Source organism: Bison bison, unplaced genomic scaffold (assembly GCF_000754665.1).
Source record: "Bison bison bison isolate TAMUID 2011002044 unplaced genomic scaffold, Bison_UMD1.0 scf7180017864063, whole genome shotgun sequence".
NCBI lineage: Eukaryota > Metazoa > Chordata > Mammalia > Artiodactyla > Bovidae > Bison > Bison bison.
The window spans coordinates 8,821,426-8,840,647 of record NW_011494635.1 but is presented as its reverse complement, the minus strand read 5'-3'; the positions used below and the strand labels follow the sequence as shown (position 1 = coordinate 8,840,647).

The 19,222-nt window shown below is 41.5% G+C and overlaps 1 protein-coding gene across 2 annotated transcripts in view; it reads left to right on the top strand.

The window, feature by feature from the left end:
• Positions 1-19,222, top strand: part of SLC23A2 (solute carrier family 23 (ascorbic acid transporter), member 2) — a 142,046-nt gene that overhangs the window by 75,747 nt on the left and 47,077 nt on the right. For both annotated transcript variants that reach the window (XM_010836433.1, XM_010836432.1), the window contains exons 4-5: positions 11,338-11,454; positions 13,960-14,117. In XM_010836433.1, coding sequence (XP_010834735.1) covers positions 11,338-11,454; positions 13,960-14,117 — 275 coding nt within the window. The remainder of the gene's footprint in view (positions 1-11,337; positions 11,455-13,959; positions 14,118-19,222) is intronic.

Sequence of the window (19,222 nt, the reverse complement as noted above, 5' to 3'; positions counted from 1 at the left end):
TAACTGTTCTCTTAAATGCTTGATAAAATTAGCCTGTGAAGCTATCGGGTCCTGGATTTATGTTTTTGGGGAGGTTTTTAATCATGGTTTCAATTTCAGTGCTTGTGCCTGATCTGTTCATATTTTCTTTCTGTTTCTTCCTGGTTCAGTCTGGGGGCACTGTACCTTTCCAAGAGTTTGTCCATTTCTTCCAGGTTGTCCATTTTATTGGCATTCAGTTGTTCATAGTAGTCTCTTTTCATTTCTAATTTTACTGCTTTGAGTTCTCTCCATTTGTTTTGGTTTTTTTTTTTTTAAATGAATCTGGCTAAAGGTTTATCAATCTTGTTTATCTTTTCAAAGAACCAGCTTTTAGTTTCATTGATCTTTGTGATTGTTTTCTTTGTTTCTATTTCATTTATTTCTGCTCTGACTTTTATGATTTCCTTCATTCTACTAACTTTAGGTTTTGTTTGTTTTTCTTTATCTAGTTGTTTTAGGTGTAAGGTTAAGTTGTTTATTTGAGATTTTTTCTTGTTTCTTGAAGTAAGATTGTATTGTAACTACTTTTACTGCATCTAATAGGTTTTGAGCTGTTGTGCTTGCATTTTCATTTGTCTGTAGGTTTTTTTTTTTTTTTTTTCTTTTGATTTCTTCAGTGAACCAGTGGTTGTTTAGTAGCATATTGTTTAGCTGCCATGTGTTTGTGTTTCTTAGAGGTTTTTTCCTTGTAGTTTATTTCTCATCTCATAGCACTGTGATCAGAAAAGAAGCTTGATATGATTTCGATTTCCTTAAATTTGCCAAGGCTTGCCTTGTGGCCCAGCATGTGGTCCATCCTGGAGAATGTTCTGTGTGCACTTGAGAAAAATGTGAAGTCTGCTGCTTTTGGATGGGATTCTTTATAAATAACAATTAAGTCTAAGTCATCTAAAATATCCTAGGTGGCAAGAATACACAGAAGAACTATAGGAAAAAAATCTTAATGACCCGGATAATCACAATGGTGTGATGACTCACCTAGAGCCAGACACCCTGGAGTCCGAAGTCAAGTGGGCTTAGGAAGCATCACTACAAAGAAAGCTAGTGGAGGTGATGGAGTTCCAGCTGAGCTATTTCAGATCCTAAAAGATGATGCTATGAAAGTGTTGTACTCAATATGCCAGCAAATTTGGAAAACTCAGCAGTAGCCACAGGATTGGAAAAGGTCAGTTTTCATTCCAATCTCAATGAAAGGCAATGCCAAAGAATGTTCAAACTACCACACAATTCACTCATTTCACAGGCTAGCAAAGTAATGCTGAAAATTCTCCAAACTTGACTTCAACAGTACGTGAACCGAGACCTTCAAGATGTTCAAGCTGGATTTAGAAAAGGCAGAGGAACCAGAGATCAAATTGCCAACATCTGTTGGGTCATAGAAAAAGCAAGAGAATTCTAGCAGAACATCTACTTCTTCTTCTTTGACTACACTACAGCCTTTGACTGTGTGGATCACAACAACCTGAGGAAAATTCTTAAAGAGAGGAATACCAGACCACCTTACCTGTCTCCTGAGAAACTTGTATGCAGGTCAAGAAGCAGCAGTTAGAACCAGACATGGAACAATGGACTGGTTCAAAATTGGGAAAAGACTATATCAAGGCCATATATTGTCACCTTGCTTATTTAACTTTTATGCAGCGTACATCATGTGAAATGCTGGGCTGGATGAAGCACAAGCCAGAATCAAGATTACAGGGAGAAATATCAGTAACCTCAGACATGCAAATGACACCACCCTTATGGCAGAAAGTGAAGAGGAGCCAAAGAGTCTCTTAATGAAAATGAAAGAGGAGAGTGAAAAAGCTGGCTTAAAACTCAACATTGAAAAAGCGAAGATCATGGCCTCTGGTCCCATCACTTCATGGCAAATACATAGGGAAACAATGGAAACAGTGACAGATTTTATTTTTTTGGGCTCCAAAATCACTGCTGATGGTGACTGCAGCCATGAAATGAAAAGACACTTGCTTCTTGGAAGGAAAGCCATGACAGAGCTAGACAGCATATTAAAAAGCAGAGACATCACTTTACCACCAAAGATCCGTATAGTCAAGGCTATGGTTTTTCCAGCAGTCATGTATGGATGTGAGAGCTGGACCAATAAGAAGGCTGAGCACCAAAAGTTGGTGTTTTTGAACTGTGATGTTGGAGAAGACTCTTGAGAGTCCCTTGGACTGCAAGGAGATCAAACCAGTCAGTCGTAAAGGAAATCAGTCCTGAATATTCATTGGAAGGAGTGATGCTGAAGCTGAAGCTCCAGTGCTTTGGCCACCTGATGCGAAGAGCTGACTCATTAGAAAAAATCCTGATGCTGGGGAAGATTGAAGGCAGGAGAAGAAGGGGATGACAGAGGATGAAATGGTTGTATGGCCTCATCGACTCAGTGGATGTGAGTTTGAGCAAGCTCCGGAGATAGTGAAGGACAAGGGAAACTGATGTGCTGCAGTCCATGGGGTTGAAAGAGTCGGACATGACTGAGCGACTGAACAACAACAACAAAAGCCTGCATTTCCTTACTGATTTTCTGTCTGAATGATCTGTCCATTGTTGAAAGTGGGATATCAAAGTCTTCCACTATTAATTTTGTTACTGTCGATTTCTCCCTTTATGTTTGTTTGTATTTGTCTTACATATTGAGGTGCTTCTGTGTTGGGTGCATATATATTTATAATTGTTATTGAACTCTTTTTTTTTTTTTTTTTAAAAGCTAGAGATTTATTGTTATTTTGTGATTAATAAATTGTCAAACTGGTTATGATCATTATGTAGTGTCCTTCTTTGTCTCTTATAACAGTCTTTGTTTTAAAGTCTGTTTTGTCTGATATGAGTATTGCTACTCCAGCTTTCTTATGATTTCTATTTGCATGAAATACCTTCTCCCATCCCCTTATTTTCAGTCTGTAAGTATCCCTAGGTATGAAGTGGGTCTCTTATAGACAATATATATTTGGGTCTTGTTTTTGTGTCCACTCAGCCAGTTTATGTTTTGGTTGGTGCATTTAATTCATTTACATTTAAGGTAATTATTGATATATATGATCCTACTCTGATTTTTTTGTTTGGGGTTTATTTTTTATAGATCAGTTCCTTCTCTTGTGTTTCCTGCTCAGAGAAGTTCCTTTTGCATTTGTTGTAAAACTGATTTAGTGGTGCTGAATTCTCTTAATTTTGCTTGTCTGGAAAGCTTTTGATTTCAATATCAAATCTGAAAGAGTCTAGTTGGGTAGGGTATTCTTAGTTGTAGGTTCTTCCTTTTTATCATTTGAAATATATTATGCCATTCCCTTCTGGCTTGTAGAGTTTCTGTTGAGAAATAGGCTGATAACCTTATAGGTTTTCCCTTGTATGTTATTTGTCTTTTTTCTCTTGTTTCTTTTAATGATTTATCTTTAATTTTTGTCAGTTTGATTACCATGTGTTTTGATGTGTTCCTCCTTGGGTTTATCCTTCCTGGGACTCTGTGCTTCCTGAACATGATTGACTATTTCCTTTCCCATGTGGGGGATGTTTTCACCTGTTATCTCTTCAGATATTTTCTTGGGTCCTTTCTCTTTTCTCCTTCTGGGACCCATATAATGTGAATATTGGTGCGTTTAATGTTGTCCCAGAGGTCTGTTAGGCTGTCTTCATTTCTTTTCATTCTTTTTCCTATATTCCATTTTGCAGCATTGATTTCTATCATTCTATCTTCCAGGTCACTTATCCATTCTTCTGCTTCAGTTATTCTGTGCTTGATTCTGTCTAGTGTATTGTTCATCTCTGTTTGTTTGTTCTTTAGTTCTTCTAGGTCCTTGGTAAACATTTCTTGCATCACCTTAATCTTCACCTCCAGTCTTTTTCAGAGATCCTGAATCATCTTCACTGGCATTATTCTGAATTCTTTTTCTGGGAGGTTGCCTATCTCCATTTCATTTAGTTGTGTTTCTGGGTATTTATCTTGTTTCTTCATCTGGTACATAATCCTGTGTCATTTTGGGTAGTTTTCTGTGATTGTGGTATTAGTTCTAGAGGCTGATGGGATTGTGGTTATTTCTTCTGTCTGCCTTCTGGTAGATGAGAATAAGAGGCTTGTATAAGCTTCCTAATGGGAGGGACAGGCTGTGGGGGAAACTGGGTCTTGGTCTGGTGGGCAGGGCTGTGCTTAGTAAAACTTGAATACAATTGTCTGCTGATGGGTGGGGCTATGCTCCCCTCCCTGTTAGTTGTTGGCCTGAGGTGACCCAGTCCTGGAGTCTGTAGGTTTCTGTAGTAGGACTATCAGCGACCTCCAGGAGGGCTTAGAGTGTCCCTGTCTCCATGGCAGGCCACTGCCAGCCCATGCTTCTACAGGAGACCCTCAAACACCCACAGGTATGTCTGACTCAGTCTTCTGTGGGGTCACTCCTCCTTTCCTTTGGGACCTGGTGTGCACAAGATTTTGTTTGTGCCCTCTAAGAATCTCTTGTTTCCCCCAGTCCTATAGGAGCTCTGTAATCAAATCCCACTGGCCTTCAAAGTCAGATTCCCTGGGGATTCCCATTCCCTTGGCCAGATCCCCAGGCTGGGGAGCCTGAGGTGGGGCCTAGAATCTTCACAACAGTGGGGAGCTTCTTTGGTATAATTGTTCTCCAATTTGTGAGTCGCCCACCTGGCAGGTATAGGATTTGATTGTATCATAATTATTCCCCTCCTACCATTTCGTTTTGGCTTCTCCTTTGTCCCTGGATACTGGGTATCTTTTTTAGTGGGTTCTAGTGTCTTCTGTCAATGGTTGTTCAATAGCTAGTTGTGATTTTGGTGCTCATATGTAAAATGAGTGGGAATTTACTACTGGTCTTGGACAGTCTCCTGGAGAGGTGGAGGTGGCTGCGTTACATGCTGGGGAGTGTTTTCTACCTTGTGAAGCCAGTGAGGGTGGGTGCCATTGCGGAGGCTCCTCCCCCTCACTTCCAGATTTTCTTTACCTTTTATTACCGTTTGTTTTTGAGCATACTTGTTTAACATAAACAGCCCAAAATTGTATTAAAAAGTTTAAAATGTGCTGCTTCCATTCTTGGTCTCCCGAGCATAACTGACAACTGGCAGTCTGATGTGTGTATTCCACATGCTTTTCCACTCATGAACACACATATCTGAGAGTGTTGTACTATAGACAGTGAGCTACCAGTCTCTACCCCACCTACATAATATGTATACCTCACTAGGTTACTAAATGTATGTGGAATTTTTTTATTTTTAAAAATTAATTTTAATATTTTGAATAATCTCATGATTTAAAAAATCATTTGCTGTATATACACCTATTATTTCTGAACTGTTTGAAAGTAAATTACAGACATAATACTCCTTTTTCCCTAAATATTTCAGTGTGTATTTCTAAAAACAAGGACATTAGAATATTCACATTGATAAAACTATTATTGATAATAGATCTCATTAATTGTAATTTTAAAATAAAGCTTAATAATTTTCACTTATCTACCGTGAACAATAACAAAATTGGTGATTTTTCTTCCTTCCCTTTTCTTCTACTATCTGATTTTGGTTAGAAATACTACTTACACTTTCCATTATAATTGATTTGTCAGCTTTCAGTATCATGCTTTGACTTCCAACTATAATAGATTACAATTTACTGCTTGCCTTTTTCTTTTCCTCTCTCACATTTTGTTAATTGTAATGTTTGTATCTTTTTGGTGCACGTGAGTTTTATACATTCTGGTTACCTACTTCCTACTTTTAGTTTTATTTCTACAGCTAATTTGAGTCAAACCTTTTGCTGATTTTCACCAGTAATTTCTTGGTTGACTGAAGTTCATCCTCCTGGCCCTTGATATTAAAGTATAGTCCATGCATCAGCTTTGTTGACATCATTACCTACAAGCTTGTTAGAAATGTAGAATCTCTGCCCCAACCAAAACCTGCTGAATCAGAATTTGCATTTTCATATGATTCCTATGTGATTTGATATGTTCATTAAAGTTAGAGAAATAACACTGAAGAACTGAATCAGGGGAATAATTTTGGATGAGAATTTATCTATAGCATTTGGGCTTGAAGGAAAGTTTGGCTGGATGTAAAATCTTTAGGACATTGTTTAGATCCCGACTCAAATAAATCAGCTGTAACAAAATTTTAACATAGGATGAAAAATTTGTAATAAGCATTGGGTATTAGCTGATATGAAGAAATTTGATTTAGTTTGTAATGGTATTTCCGTTCTTTTTAAGGGTCTTTATCTGCTTAAGAGACATATATGTGTTTCTGAGCAAATATATGTATTTTGAGGATTCAGTTTAAAATAATCCATCCCTTTACTCCAGTAAAGTTAGAATGAGATGGGGAATAGATTAAATAAGAATCCAGGGATAATAAATTTTGAAGCTGGAGCTGGGGATAGATATAGGGCAGGCATTTGATGTTTCTTCTACCACTGTATAGTTTTGAAAAGTTATATAATATAAGATTAAGGAAATAATTGAATCATACCTTATTGTTTGCTCTTTTCTCATTTTCTGGTGTTGAAGATGGCTTTGAAGAACTCAGGCTGGTCTTTTTTTTCCCCCTTGTAAATCAATATCTTGATCTTTTTGCCTTTTCTGTGGATTATTTATCTTTTATATTCAGTAACTTTACTGACTGTCATATAATAATAGTCATAAGTTTTGAAGCTGACCTTCTGTGTCAGCTTTTCCTGGCACTTTCAGTATTTAGCTTCAAGTCTCCTCTTACTTCAGCAGTGTTGTCTTGAATTATATCTTTATTTTTTATTCTGGTTTCTTTTGGTTTTCTTATTTGGGGGCTCCATTTATGTCTGTTTTGGATCTACTTTGTCTGCCCTCTCTCACTTCTCTCTAATCTTGTTTTCTCTTATCCTTTTTTCATGTTGTCTTTCCCTCTTGTGCTCCTACCATTTTGATTTTTCTTTTTTTCCCCCTTCTGTCCAAATTCTTAAAACTCATGTTTTATTTCCCCTTTGTCCTTAAATTTCTTGACATACTAGATTCTTTTGTTGAGTTTTCAAAGATAGCTGAATCTTTTTTAATTTATTGAAAACAGCGTATTTTTCTAATTTGCAAGCATATCCTTTAGTTCTTAGAAATTTTCTTATTTCTTTGATTCTTATATTCTGTTTTCTCCCATAAAAATTGTTCTTAACCTACATTTGTCTTTTTGTTATTTGGGGCACATGTTATTTGGGACTCTCAACCCGTTTGTTGAATTTTTTTTCCTATCCTGTTTTTAGTTCCTAAGGTCTTTTTTACTCTTTGTTTTTACTTACTGATTAGAGCTTTGAAAATGACATTTCTTTCCTCCCAGGTTCAAAATACTTTTGTGAAGAGACAGGTTTCTCCCCCTGCCAGTGTGTTTTCTTTCTACTACATGGACCTATTTCCTCTATTTGGCTCTTATTTTTGGAGGAATGTGAGGCAATAAAAAGATATGATTGTAGAATCATTGTGTGTGGATAAAGTTTTCTCTTCAGCCTTTCCACTGAATAGGGAGAGTTATCTTGTCACTGTAGGCTCTGTAGATGGTAGTGTTTTGTCTCTGAGGCTGATCAGATCATCTGGAAAGGAGTCCTCTAGTCTTCCTGTAGCTTCTGGCATTCTGGAAACAGATAAGGATCTCAACTGTTCATGCTTGTGGGTTAAAACCACACATAGTATTCCTCAGTCTGAGGTATTTCTGATTTGTATTCTTCAAATAATACATTTTTGTGTCTTGCAGGCTGAGGATAGCAGTTGGCAGGCAGCAGTGTGGCTGATTGGTTTGCAGAGTTAAATCCCATCTTTTTCCCATCCCTATCCTGTCTTCTGCCTTCAAGCATAGAGCATTTCTCAGCTTCCATTGGTCAACCAGCTCACTTCTTTATACCTTTCCCCTCCAGCACCTATGTTGTGGAGTCTTTCCCTCTCCCAGATGGGTCACAGCTCATACAGATGCTCTACGTATTCCAGAAATAATGGGGTATAGTCAGTTAACAATGTTACGATAGGGTGAATAGTGAAGGGACTCAGCCATACATATACATGTGTCCATTCTCCCCCAAACTCCCCTCTAATTCAGGCTGCCATAGAACACTGAGCAGAGTTCCATGTGCAATACAGTAGGCCCTTATTGGTTATCCACTTTAAATACAGGGTTTGTATATGTCCACCCCAAGCTCCATAACTCTCCCTCCTTCCATCTTCCCCCGATCCTCACTCCCTCACCCTCACTGTAAGTCTGTGAGTCTCTTCTGTTTTGTGAGTTCATTTCTTTCATTTCTTTTTAGATTCCACATAGAAGGGAAGTCATCCAATATTTCTCCTACTCTGTCTGACTTAATGTGATCATCTTTCAAAGAAACTTCTCTGTTGGAGGTTTTTGTTTTTGCAGTTTTAAAATGGTTCATATTGTTCATGCTGTGATAACAGACTGTGGTACCATGGTCCACAGTGACCATTCTCCTTCTATCTCAGGGAGAGCAGTGTAGCATTTGTCTGACAGGCTTCACTGATCCCCTTGACCACACAATTTCCTGCTTTTTCTTGATATCATCAGTGGACATTGACATTAGTTCCATTACTGAGTTGTAGAACCACCCTCATTACTAAGAAAAATTGTGTGTATACAGTGTGTGTGTATGTGTGTATGTATATATATATATTTGTGTACACATCTTAATCTTAGCCCTCCAGGTTATAAAGAGGACAGATTCAGTCTTTTCAGTTCTGTTCATGTGTTTTATACGTAAAACTAGCCATTTGGGAATCATTAGAGTAATAATGCTTACAATACTATTTTAACAGATTATACTAATCTAGTAAGTGTAGTGTTACTATACTCTGTTTTCAGACATTTCTTTTTGTTACTTTGTGAGCAGTAACACTCCTGCCTGTAGGCCCTATGATAGTGTTGAGTTGTCCTTTGTGTAGTGAGTCCAGTGTCCATTGTTGCATCATATCAGCAAATGGTCAGCCTCGTTCAGAGATATCCAAGACTGGTTTAGGAGTCCCGAATCAGGTTCAATGATTGGCTTGGATGACTCACACTGACTCAGTGGACATGAATTTGAGCAAACTCAGGGAGATAGTGAAGGACAGGGAAACCTGGCATGCTGTAGTCCATGGGGTCGCAAAGAGTTGGACATGACTTAGTGACTGAACAACAAAGCCGACTCATAGAATTCAGAAAAGCTTCTGGTTGTAGCTTATTTGAGAAAAAGGGTTCAGATTAAAATCGATTAAAAAAACCCATGTAGACACTGAGCAAACTTTCAGTTGTCCTCTTCCTAATGGAGTCATGTGGCAGTGCTTAATTTCCCCCAAAACAATGTGTGAGGACACTCAAGAAGCGTTGCCAGGCCCTCTGGAGTCAAACTGATACCATGTGGCCCAAGGCCCCCATCGTCAATTGCACTGTTAGAATAATCTGTGAAGGGCTCAGGTAAACAAATGCACTCTTAAGAGGAAGGATATTCTAAAAACATTAAAGTATCTTCCAGGTGTCAGGTAAGGACCAAGCTTTTCTTTCAAATGTTCAGGGTTTGAACAGCCCAGACCTGCTGAGTTAATCCTTTACTGCATATCACTGCATATCATGGCTTCCCTGGTGGCAATAGTAAAGAATCTGCCTGCAATGCAAGAGATGCGGATTCGATCCCTGGGTTGGGCAGATCCTCTGGAGAAGGTAATGGCTTCCCACTCCAGTATTCTTGCCTGGAGAATCCCCACGGACAGAGGGGTTTGGGGACCTGCCGATATCCATTGTTTGAATGGAAGAAAAATTCTTTCAGAAAGATCATATTCAGTTCACATTTGGATTAGATCAAATGTCCGTTTACTTTTGATATTTACCTTTAGGCTTTTGAGAGTGATGCTGAAGTGTGTCACTAATACAACACTCTTTGTTCAAGAGTATTTGGCCAGTGTATGTTCAAATTCCAGTGTAAGAAAAATGGAGTGATAAACAAGGAGTCAGCATCTTTCTCAGAATCTTTCTGTGGATCAGATCCATTGGAAAGTGGAACAAATTGGGCTAGATGTGACCAAGGTTTAGAATATTGTCATCTTTATCTCTTTTGTGGTACATCTTGTAATTTTGTTTCCTCTTAGGCGCTTTATTATTAAAAAACTTTAAAAGGCACATCTTGGATTCCAAGAAATTGTTAGTATGGTTTTAGAAACAGGGTAACATTGAGGGTATATAGGGGAATCCCCCAAGTTTTCAGTTTGGCTCAGATACTGGATGAGTTCAGAAGTGACACTGAAGTTGATCAGAAATGTCTGGAGTATAACCTGTGGTCTCTGTAAAGATTCTGGTTTATAAAGCAGACAACACAACATTAAAAAAAATCTTCAGTAATGGGGGTTGGTGGGGTTATCCTCAACTATAAATATATTTTTAGTCTTTTTTTTGAGCATCTTTAAATTTTTTTTCTTTTTTAAAATTTATTTTTTAATTGAAGGATAATCGTTTTACAGAATTGTATTGGTTTCTTTGAATCATAGTATCTGTATACCTTTGCTCTCTTCACTCACATTTGTGTCTGAGCAAAAGTATTTTAAAAGAAGGATGTTTCCTGAGATTTCCTTAGTGGTCCAGTGGTTAAGAATCTGCGAGCCAGTGTAGAGGACATGGGTTTGATCCCTGGTCCAGGAAGATCCCAAATGCAGTGGAGCAGCTAAACCCATGTGCCACAACTGCTGAGCCCTGCACTGCAGCTACGGAAACCTGCATGCTCTGGACCCCATGCTCTGTGAAAAGAGAGGCCACTGCAATGAGAAGCCTGTGCAGCGCAACTCGAGAGTAGCCCCCACTTGCTGCAACTAGAGAAAGCCCACATATAGCAACAAAGACCCAGCACAGCCAAAAATAAAATTCAAAAATAAATAAAAGAAGGATGTTTAGGTACAAAAATCTTTTTCCTTGCAGGGATGGGTTGGGATAGGAGGGGCAGATTAGTGCTATTGAAAGTAGTTAGCATTTTATAATATTTCTTAATTCAGGTTACCACCCAAGGATGGTATCACTCATGCCATGGTACTACTTTGTGGTGTCAACCTTGGGAGCATCTCTCTCTATGCAGGAGGTGCCCAGGTTTGGGAGAAGCTCTGAGCAAGCTGGTTGCTCTTGGGGATGAGTTGACGGCAAGTGATACTGAGCCCCTAAATCCTGATAACAGACCGTCCCACTGAGTGTGCTTAACATTGTGTCAAAGGTAATAAAGGCTTAATTTTACATTAGAGTGACAGCCACTTTATAAAATTGTTTTTCAGTAACAGCCTATGCTGAGTTAACCTTAGACCTTGCTTTTATTGAACAACTTCTTTTCTCCCTTGCTCACAGAGCTCCCTTGCTGAGACCTTGGATAGCACTGGCAGTCTAGACCCCCAGAGATCAGATATGATTTATACCATAGAAGATGTTCCGCCCTGGTACCTGTGCATATTTCTGGGGTTGCAGGTAAGATGATTCCTTTGGAATGTAACCACCAGCAGATGCTTGAATTGTCTGTCTAGATTATTTAAAATTCAATTTTTATTTTTTACTTATTGACAGCTTTAAATTACTCTTTTAAGGATGATGAATGGTAATTGTTAACATGAATTTCAAAACAGTGAAAGGTAAATAGGAGGAGTGGGTTAACCATGATAGGAAAAAAGGAAAATATTCAGGGAATAAGCAATAGAAATGACATGGAAGGAAGGAAAAAAGATCATAGGTGTATGGAAAGGGGGCGAATAGAGGGAAGAGAATGTAGAGGAATAGAGATAAGAAGGATTAGTGTTCATCTCTCATTCCTAGTTAACCAATCCATAGTCACTGTCAACTGCTGTGAAATATGGGTGGCATTAAGAAGTGCTATGTTGTCATAAAAAGGAATGCATTTGAGTCAGTTCTGATGAGGTGGATGAACCTAGAACCTATTATACAGAGTGAAGCGAGTCAGAAAGAGAAAGATAAACATCATATTCTAACACATATATATGGAATCTAAAAGAATGGTACTGAAGAATTTATTTACAGGGCAGTAATGAAGAAACAGACAGAGAATAGACTTATGGACATGGGGAGAGGGAAGGAGAGGGTGAGATGTATGGAAAGAGTAACATGGAAACTCACATTACCATATGTAAAATAGATAGCCAATGGGAATTTGCTGTATGGCTCAGGAAACTCAAATGGGGGCTCTGTATCAATCTAGAAGGGTGGGATGGTGCAGGAGATGGGAAGGAGGTTCAAAAGGGAGGGGATACATGTATACTTATGGCTGTTTCATGTTGAGGTTTGACAGAAAACAACAGAATTCTTTAAAGCAATTATCCTTCAATTAAAACAAACAAAAAAAAGAAGTGCTCTGTTGGTCAGGACATAAATGTGGAGGCTTCAGTCTTATTTTTAAAGGAAGACAGGCTTGCCTTGGTAATGTCTGCTTGCAATTTCCAGTGGGAGCAGAGCAAGGAGGCTGCCAAGGAACGGGTAGGAGGGATGGGGCGAGAGGTGACCCAAGCTGGTGCAGGACTTCTGCATCTTTGGTATCCACTCCCCCCCTCCGCCCAGCCACCACTCCCTTTTCCCACTTACGATTGAAGTGGGCTTTAGGAGAAAGGGGATGACATGGAAGGCTCTTTGCCCAGACACATAGCTCTGGTCTGTGTGTGCCTTGGTTTTGAGGTCTCACTTTGCATTCTTACTTTCTCAAGTTTGAATGATCAGTTCATGCTAAGGAAATCAGTCTCATTACCCAGACAAGTTTATTCTCTTGGAGGTGGACTATATCTGCTGACAGCTGATACTTTGGTTCAATTTCCAGGCCCTACCCCATCTTAGGTATTAAAACAGTTGGTAAGCTGGACAGAAAGGCATTCTAATAAAGAAGGCATAACCAAAGGACCTGACTGGTTAGGCAAATGATTTCCCTAGGACTGAATGTCTCAAATGAGGTTCAGGAAACTTGCTTTTTGAAATGTTGATAGATGTGTCTAGAAGTAGTCTCCCCTTTCACATGAGATTGGGAAACTCTGATGCATCACTCCCTTCTTGACAGTGCAATTGTGAGCAGCTCTGGGAAGTCCTGATGGGAATGTTCTCTTCCCTTCACCGAACACCTGTTAGTGTTTTACAGTTGATCTTTTGGGGCTGCAAGCAGCGCATTTTGGCAAAAATGAGCAGAGATGGGGAACTGTTAGGAAGAAAAGAGGAAATTTGCACAACAGAAGTAAGAACTCAACAGGCAAGCCTCTGGGAGGAAGGGATGTGAGCAGTGAGAGCTGGAATGTTCTGCCAGGGCTGTAGGGAATTGGGGAGGGGTCCTAAAGGAGGAATGGGACCAGCTCTTTCTGAATGATTCCCACAGCTGCTTGTGAGTGTAGCGCTTCCCTGACTGCTGTTAAATAATGCCAGGTCATAGGAAAAGATGGAAAATGCCTTGTGCAGTGAAGCTTGTAGCTTTAATCCCCAGACCTAAAAGAATTTTTTAAAAAGGATGAATTATCTCAAAACATAGTTGTAAAATTCTACATAAAATATAGGCAAATCAAAATCTAACATGACTAACTAGGGTTTGTTTCAAGAATGGTTCAATGCCACAGAATTCATGTTAACAGATTCGAGGGGCAAGATCTATGGTTTTAGCAATTGGTGGTGAAAAGCAGTTAAAAAGCAAATATTCTCAGTAAAAATTCTATAGATAAAACATTACTGGTGTTTGTATTGCGTTTCCTTTGTGCTGGCCTGGATTCATGCAAGTAATAAGTAATAATACAGGTGAGTTAGAAGACGAGAAAATGTAACAGAAATGCTGGGGGGAGAAAAAAACAATTTGGCATATGATGAGTGTGTACCTAAAAAAACAAATTCATGCGTGCTACTTTTTAAAAGCAACAGGGGAGTGGTCAAAGTTAGGGTAAAATCAGACAAAATACAAAAAAAGATGAACTTCTCCCTTCTGTCTCTCTGTCCCCACAGCATTACCTAACGTGTTTTAGCGGCACCATCGCAGTGCCCTTTCTGCTGGCCGATGCCATGTGTGTGGGGTATGACCAGTGGGCCACCAGCCAGCTCATTGGGACCATTTTCTTCTGCGTGGGAATCACAACTTTGCTGCAGACCACTTTTGGATGCAGGTGAGATTGGGGCACTGAATTGGGAATGCTGACGTGCCCACGGGGCATTGTGCACATCCACCCAGGGCTGCTTGGAAGGACTGACTGGAGTATGGGGAAGTGTGGCCTAGGGGCCTCTTTGCCTTGCCTCTCCCAGTCCTGTTGTGTTTCTTCTCTAGGTGGGTGGCACCACTTCCTGACCAGTTGTGCAGGCTGGAACTCAGCTCCTTCCATCCCACCAGCTGGCAGGGCAAGTTTTCTCTAGTACTCTGTCACTTCCCCAGTTCCTGAAGTTCAGACCTGGACTGTGTTTGACTAGGTTTCCAGTTGGTCTCCCTGCCTCCAAGGCTACTGTCCTCTGCCCTGCTCTGTGTGCCACCCTGGTGTCATTTTTTCAATGTTTGCATCTTCCTGGGTGCTAGGAGGCTACAGCCCTACTCCCTGTTTAAACACTGGGATGTGCCCACCTGTAGGCGTCTCCTTTGTTCTCTGTCCCACCCAGGTATGTCCCTGAGCCCTGCAGTCTCCTCCCGTGCACTCACCAAGAAATGAGCTCCTCCTCAAGCCCGCTGTGCTGTCTTACCTGAGCTTGTGCTGCCCTGCGGCCTTCCAGTCCTGGCTTGTTCCTCTTTTCTCTGTGAAGCACCCTTGACTTCCCCACGCCTCCGTTGTTCTCTCTGAATTCCCACACATGCATCTTGTGTATGTTCTTCTAATGTGACTCTTATTCCACTTTGTCCTTTTTTGTTTGTGTCTTTTCTTGCTGATGTGTGTTCCCTCAAAGTGCAAAGTGCACTTTGCATCCCCAGGCCCCAGCTTACATGGATATGGGGCTGGCATAGGAAGGAAAAGAACTGTCTTCTTTTACCTTCTCCTGCAGTCTTGCTTTGTCCCCTCCTGTCCCCCTTTTCCACCCTCTTCACATTCAGCCTTTTCCTTTACCCTAGGATGTTGCTCAAGGTGGGGAGCCTGTGGTGACAGGACTATTCTCAGGGCAAGGACAGCAGAGTAAACGTATAAGTTCTGTCTCTCCCTGCTAGGGAAGCGGGAGCAAACTCAGAGGGCAAAGAAGGCAGCCTGGTAATCATGGACTGTATTCAGTGAGTCAGAATCCTCAGAACAACCTTCACTTACAGGGGACAGGAGAATATGGGAAGGACAGTGTTAGGGCATTTTGGGTGGCAGCTTAAGCAGTGTCCTCATAAGGAATATGACAGCTCCATAGCAGGTCTGATGACGCAAGGAAGGCTGAAAGGGCTGGCCAGCTCCTCGGGTTCTCCAATCCCCAGCCCCTGCAGGACTGCCTGAAGCCACCATGCTGAGCAGATCCCTTACCTCAGAAAGGAGGGTCGTCTTAGGGGACCCCTGAGGGAAAGGCAGCGTGTTACTCACCTGTTAGGGGAAGGAGATGTATTTGGACACTCCAGAGAGGGCTTGATTAAGTTTCTTAGTGCTCAGGTAGTTAAACTTGGCTGATAGCATCTTTCATTCTTTTGTTACAGCATTCAAGATTTTGTGTTTCAAAGCCAGGGTGGTTTAGAAAGTTTTTATTGGCTGACTCAAGGGCCTTACCTTGTACATGGGGAACTGGTTCTCTGGGGAAATACTTGTTTTCTAAACAGCTAGCTCATCAGAGAACTTGTAGCACAAATCATCTATAAATTTAGGCAGTGCCTCTAGTTGAGAATTGTTGGTTGACTTGAAGAGGAAATGAAAGACGTGTTTACCGTGGTATGGCAGGTACCAGGTACAGCTCTGCCCTGGTCTCATATCAGGAAGGCTACTCCTGACCCTACTTCCCTCTTTGTGCTAACACACAGCACCTTTTTCTTGCCTGGGATCCTTGCCTCGAAGCTTCCGTCTAGTAGGGAAAAAGTGAGAAGGCACTCAGTGGCTTGGTTTCCAACTCCTCAAAGCCACAAGCTGTTGTTGATACATTCTTTTAAGTTTTGTCCAGCATACATTTGAGGGCCTGCTGTGTGAAGGCGAGCCCAGATGATGAGGTGTATGAGAGGCATTTCCCTCCCTGCTTGACTGGTCACCACCTCTGAGGCTGTTTGTTTGCTGTGCCCCATGTCCCCTGTTTGTTTGCAGTATCCCATCTCCCCCATCCCTTGCATCTCCCTGTCCTTCACCCTTTTCTGTTAAAACTCTAACTCCTCTTTTCCCAACTTCCCTTTGTTTCACTGTGCCTGAAGAGGCAGGGCTACCCCTTCCAGCTGAATCACCTCTCAGATTCTTGCCCCCAGGTCTCCTGTGGCTTTTGTAAAAGAAGAGCAGAGATCTCAAGAATGGCTAAATACCACACCCACCTAGTATTTCCAGCAGACCAAGGTTGACACTCAGACCTCAGGAGAGTGGGGACCCACCCCTGGTACTCAGACACCCAGTACTTACTCAGAACGGGTCAGGGTTGAGCACCCCTAAGTCTATTCCAGGGATGTCTATTCAGCAGAGTCAGAGCAGCAGCATTGCCAGTGTTGGTTAAAATCAAGTTATTGACCATTGTAATGATAAAACTATAATCCCATGCGCAGTCAGATTCTATAGTTCCCAATAAAGCGTTAGCTCATGCCACATGGCAAATGGTTTCTTTGCCGTTCGCACATGGGGGAGTGAAATGAGTGTGTATGAGGAGTTAGAGAGACCTATGCAGTGTTACAACTCTGGACAGAAGACCTCTCCAGCTCCCAGTTTGCTTTTGTGAAAATGATAGGAGGCTCTTCCTAAGGTGTCCCGTGGATGACACTTGCCATCATTGTGTGTTTGTAGATTATTATATTATATGCTTCTTCCTAAAATACATTTGAAAAGTTACAAGAGTATAAATAATACGAAAAACCTTCTAATTCTGCTGCTTACTGACATAGACCCTCATCGTCGATTTTGAATTGTCATGTTTACAGACTGTGCATTTACTTTCTGATCACAAGAGAATCAAACAAACGGATAAAGCAGTTGGGGCTGTGGAAATACAAGGGTGGGACAGTGCAAAAGAAAGGCTGACATGGCCAAGAGTGGAATTTATTCCCAGTATCACAGCCGTAAGGATTGCAGGTGGCCTCTGCGTGTTTGTTGGTGTTTGCAGTTCACACTGGAGAGCTGCAAAAGAAAAAGTTAGGTGGAGTTAGCTGGAGAGCTGCAGAAGAAAAAGACTTTCATGTTCAGCTGTCATGATTTCTAGGGCAGATTTTCAGACTTTTCTAACTGAGTGGTTTGCCATGTGTGTCTGAGTTCTGTCTATTTCTTGGTGTGTTTGCCTGACTCCCGAGTAGTACCCAGAACTCCCCTGCACTGAATGTCATGGGTAGATGGCCCATGCCTCTGAGGGATGGGGCCTTTATTGTGAAGAAGCTAAAACCATAATTGCAGGTCTAGAGCAGGGGAAGGAAGTGTAACCATTTCCATTCTCTGGGCTCTGGCCACATTTCACATGGGTGTGCTGAAGAGTGGTGTGCTGTTTCTGGAAAGCTGTTTCATTGCATAAAAATAACCAAAAGTGATATGGAAAAAGTGAGAGTGAAACAGAGGTGTGCCTTTGCAAACCTGAACCATGAGCTTGCAGTGCCAGCTTTAGGATTCAATGTCAAAAATACTCCTTTGGGGGTCTGTTTTCCATGAGCTGGGCTGGCTAAGGCCACAGAAAATGTGTCTGATGCAGCACATGCTGCAGACCCTCCTTCCTTCCCTGAACATCTCCCCTGGCATGAACGTGGTTTCCTTTCCTCCAGAGATCATGACTTATTTTGGAATGGAGATCATGTGTCTCAGCCCCAGTTGTGTGACTTCTGTGGCTTCAGTGCTTCCCAGAGCCTCTGCCTGTTGGGGATGGGATGTTTCTGTTACAGCTGCTTCTTTCATCCCCTTTCTTCCATCCGACTTTTTCCTTCTTCCGTATTTCCTTTGACTTTGGTCCCCTGCACTTGGCTTTTAACAAGGTCTTTATTGCTCAGTGCTCTTGAGTAAGGTTTCAGCAGTTCTCATTCTGGTTGATTTCAATCCACCTTACCCCTTGGGGTCTTTCTAGGAATTAGTGCAAAGGCTTTAAAATCCCATGAGTGGGGGCAAGGGTCAGAGTCCCCCAACCCAAGTGTTAACCAGCCCGCAGCAGCCAGGCCTCCCTAGCTTTGGGGAGGACTCAGTTAATGCGTCACTTTGGCTGTTATTGTCTTTTCCATCAGAGACCAAGCCTGGGTAGCAGCTCTAAGCTTCCCAAGTCCCTGCCCTTGACTGCAGGTGTTAGTGCATAGCTGGGGATGAAGGAGGGCCCTCTGGGATGGACCCTGCCCTTTGCACATCATGCTGACCTTTTCCGACCTTCCCTGAGGTGTGCAGGTGCTGTGTTTGGGGACCACATCCAGTCTTTTGTTCTAGGTTCCTCTTAGAGTCCTTTCTGTCAGCTCTCCAGAAAAAGAAAAAATTGCGGGCTGAGAGGCCCTTTCCTTGAGAGCCTCTCCTGGCTATAACAGGCCTGCTGGAGACTCACAGAATTTTCCTTTGCTGAGAAAAGGTAGGGTTTTGGCTAAGACAGTAGCTAGCACAGCAGCCTGACCTCTAACAGAGTTGTCTGTCCCGAGGAGGAAGCTCCCCTGTTTTTCACCTCCTTGGGTTCCGGGGCTGGTACATGTTGTGTGCTCACTAACTATAGGGGGTGGCTCCAGGATACTTCAAGATCTCAAGTTGGAGGCTTTGAACTCTTCACTTGATGATATTTAGAACAGTGGAGAGATGCAGTGCTTAGATTGGGGTATGGGAGACTGGGATTTCCCTCACATTCTTTCTCTGTATATGTATTTGTGCTGGGGTATATATGCAACTTTTTGAATTAATTGAGAGTTCCAGGCAGCATGGTGATACCTCACTCCTAAATACTCTCCTAGAAATGAGGGTCTCTTGTGTAACTGTTTACCACACCTGAGAAATTTGAGTCATATCATCTAATACACAGTCTATATCTAATTATCCTGCTGCTACTGCTAAGTCACTTCAGTCGTGTCCGACTCTTTGCGACCCCACAGACGGCAGCCCACCAGGCTCCCCCGTCCCTGGGATTCTCCAGGCAAAAACACTGGAGTGGGTTGCCATTTCCTTCTCCAATGCATGAAAGTGAAAAGTGAAAGTGAAGT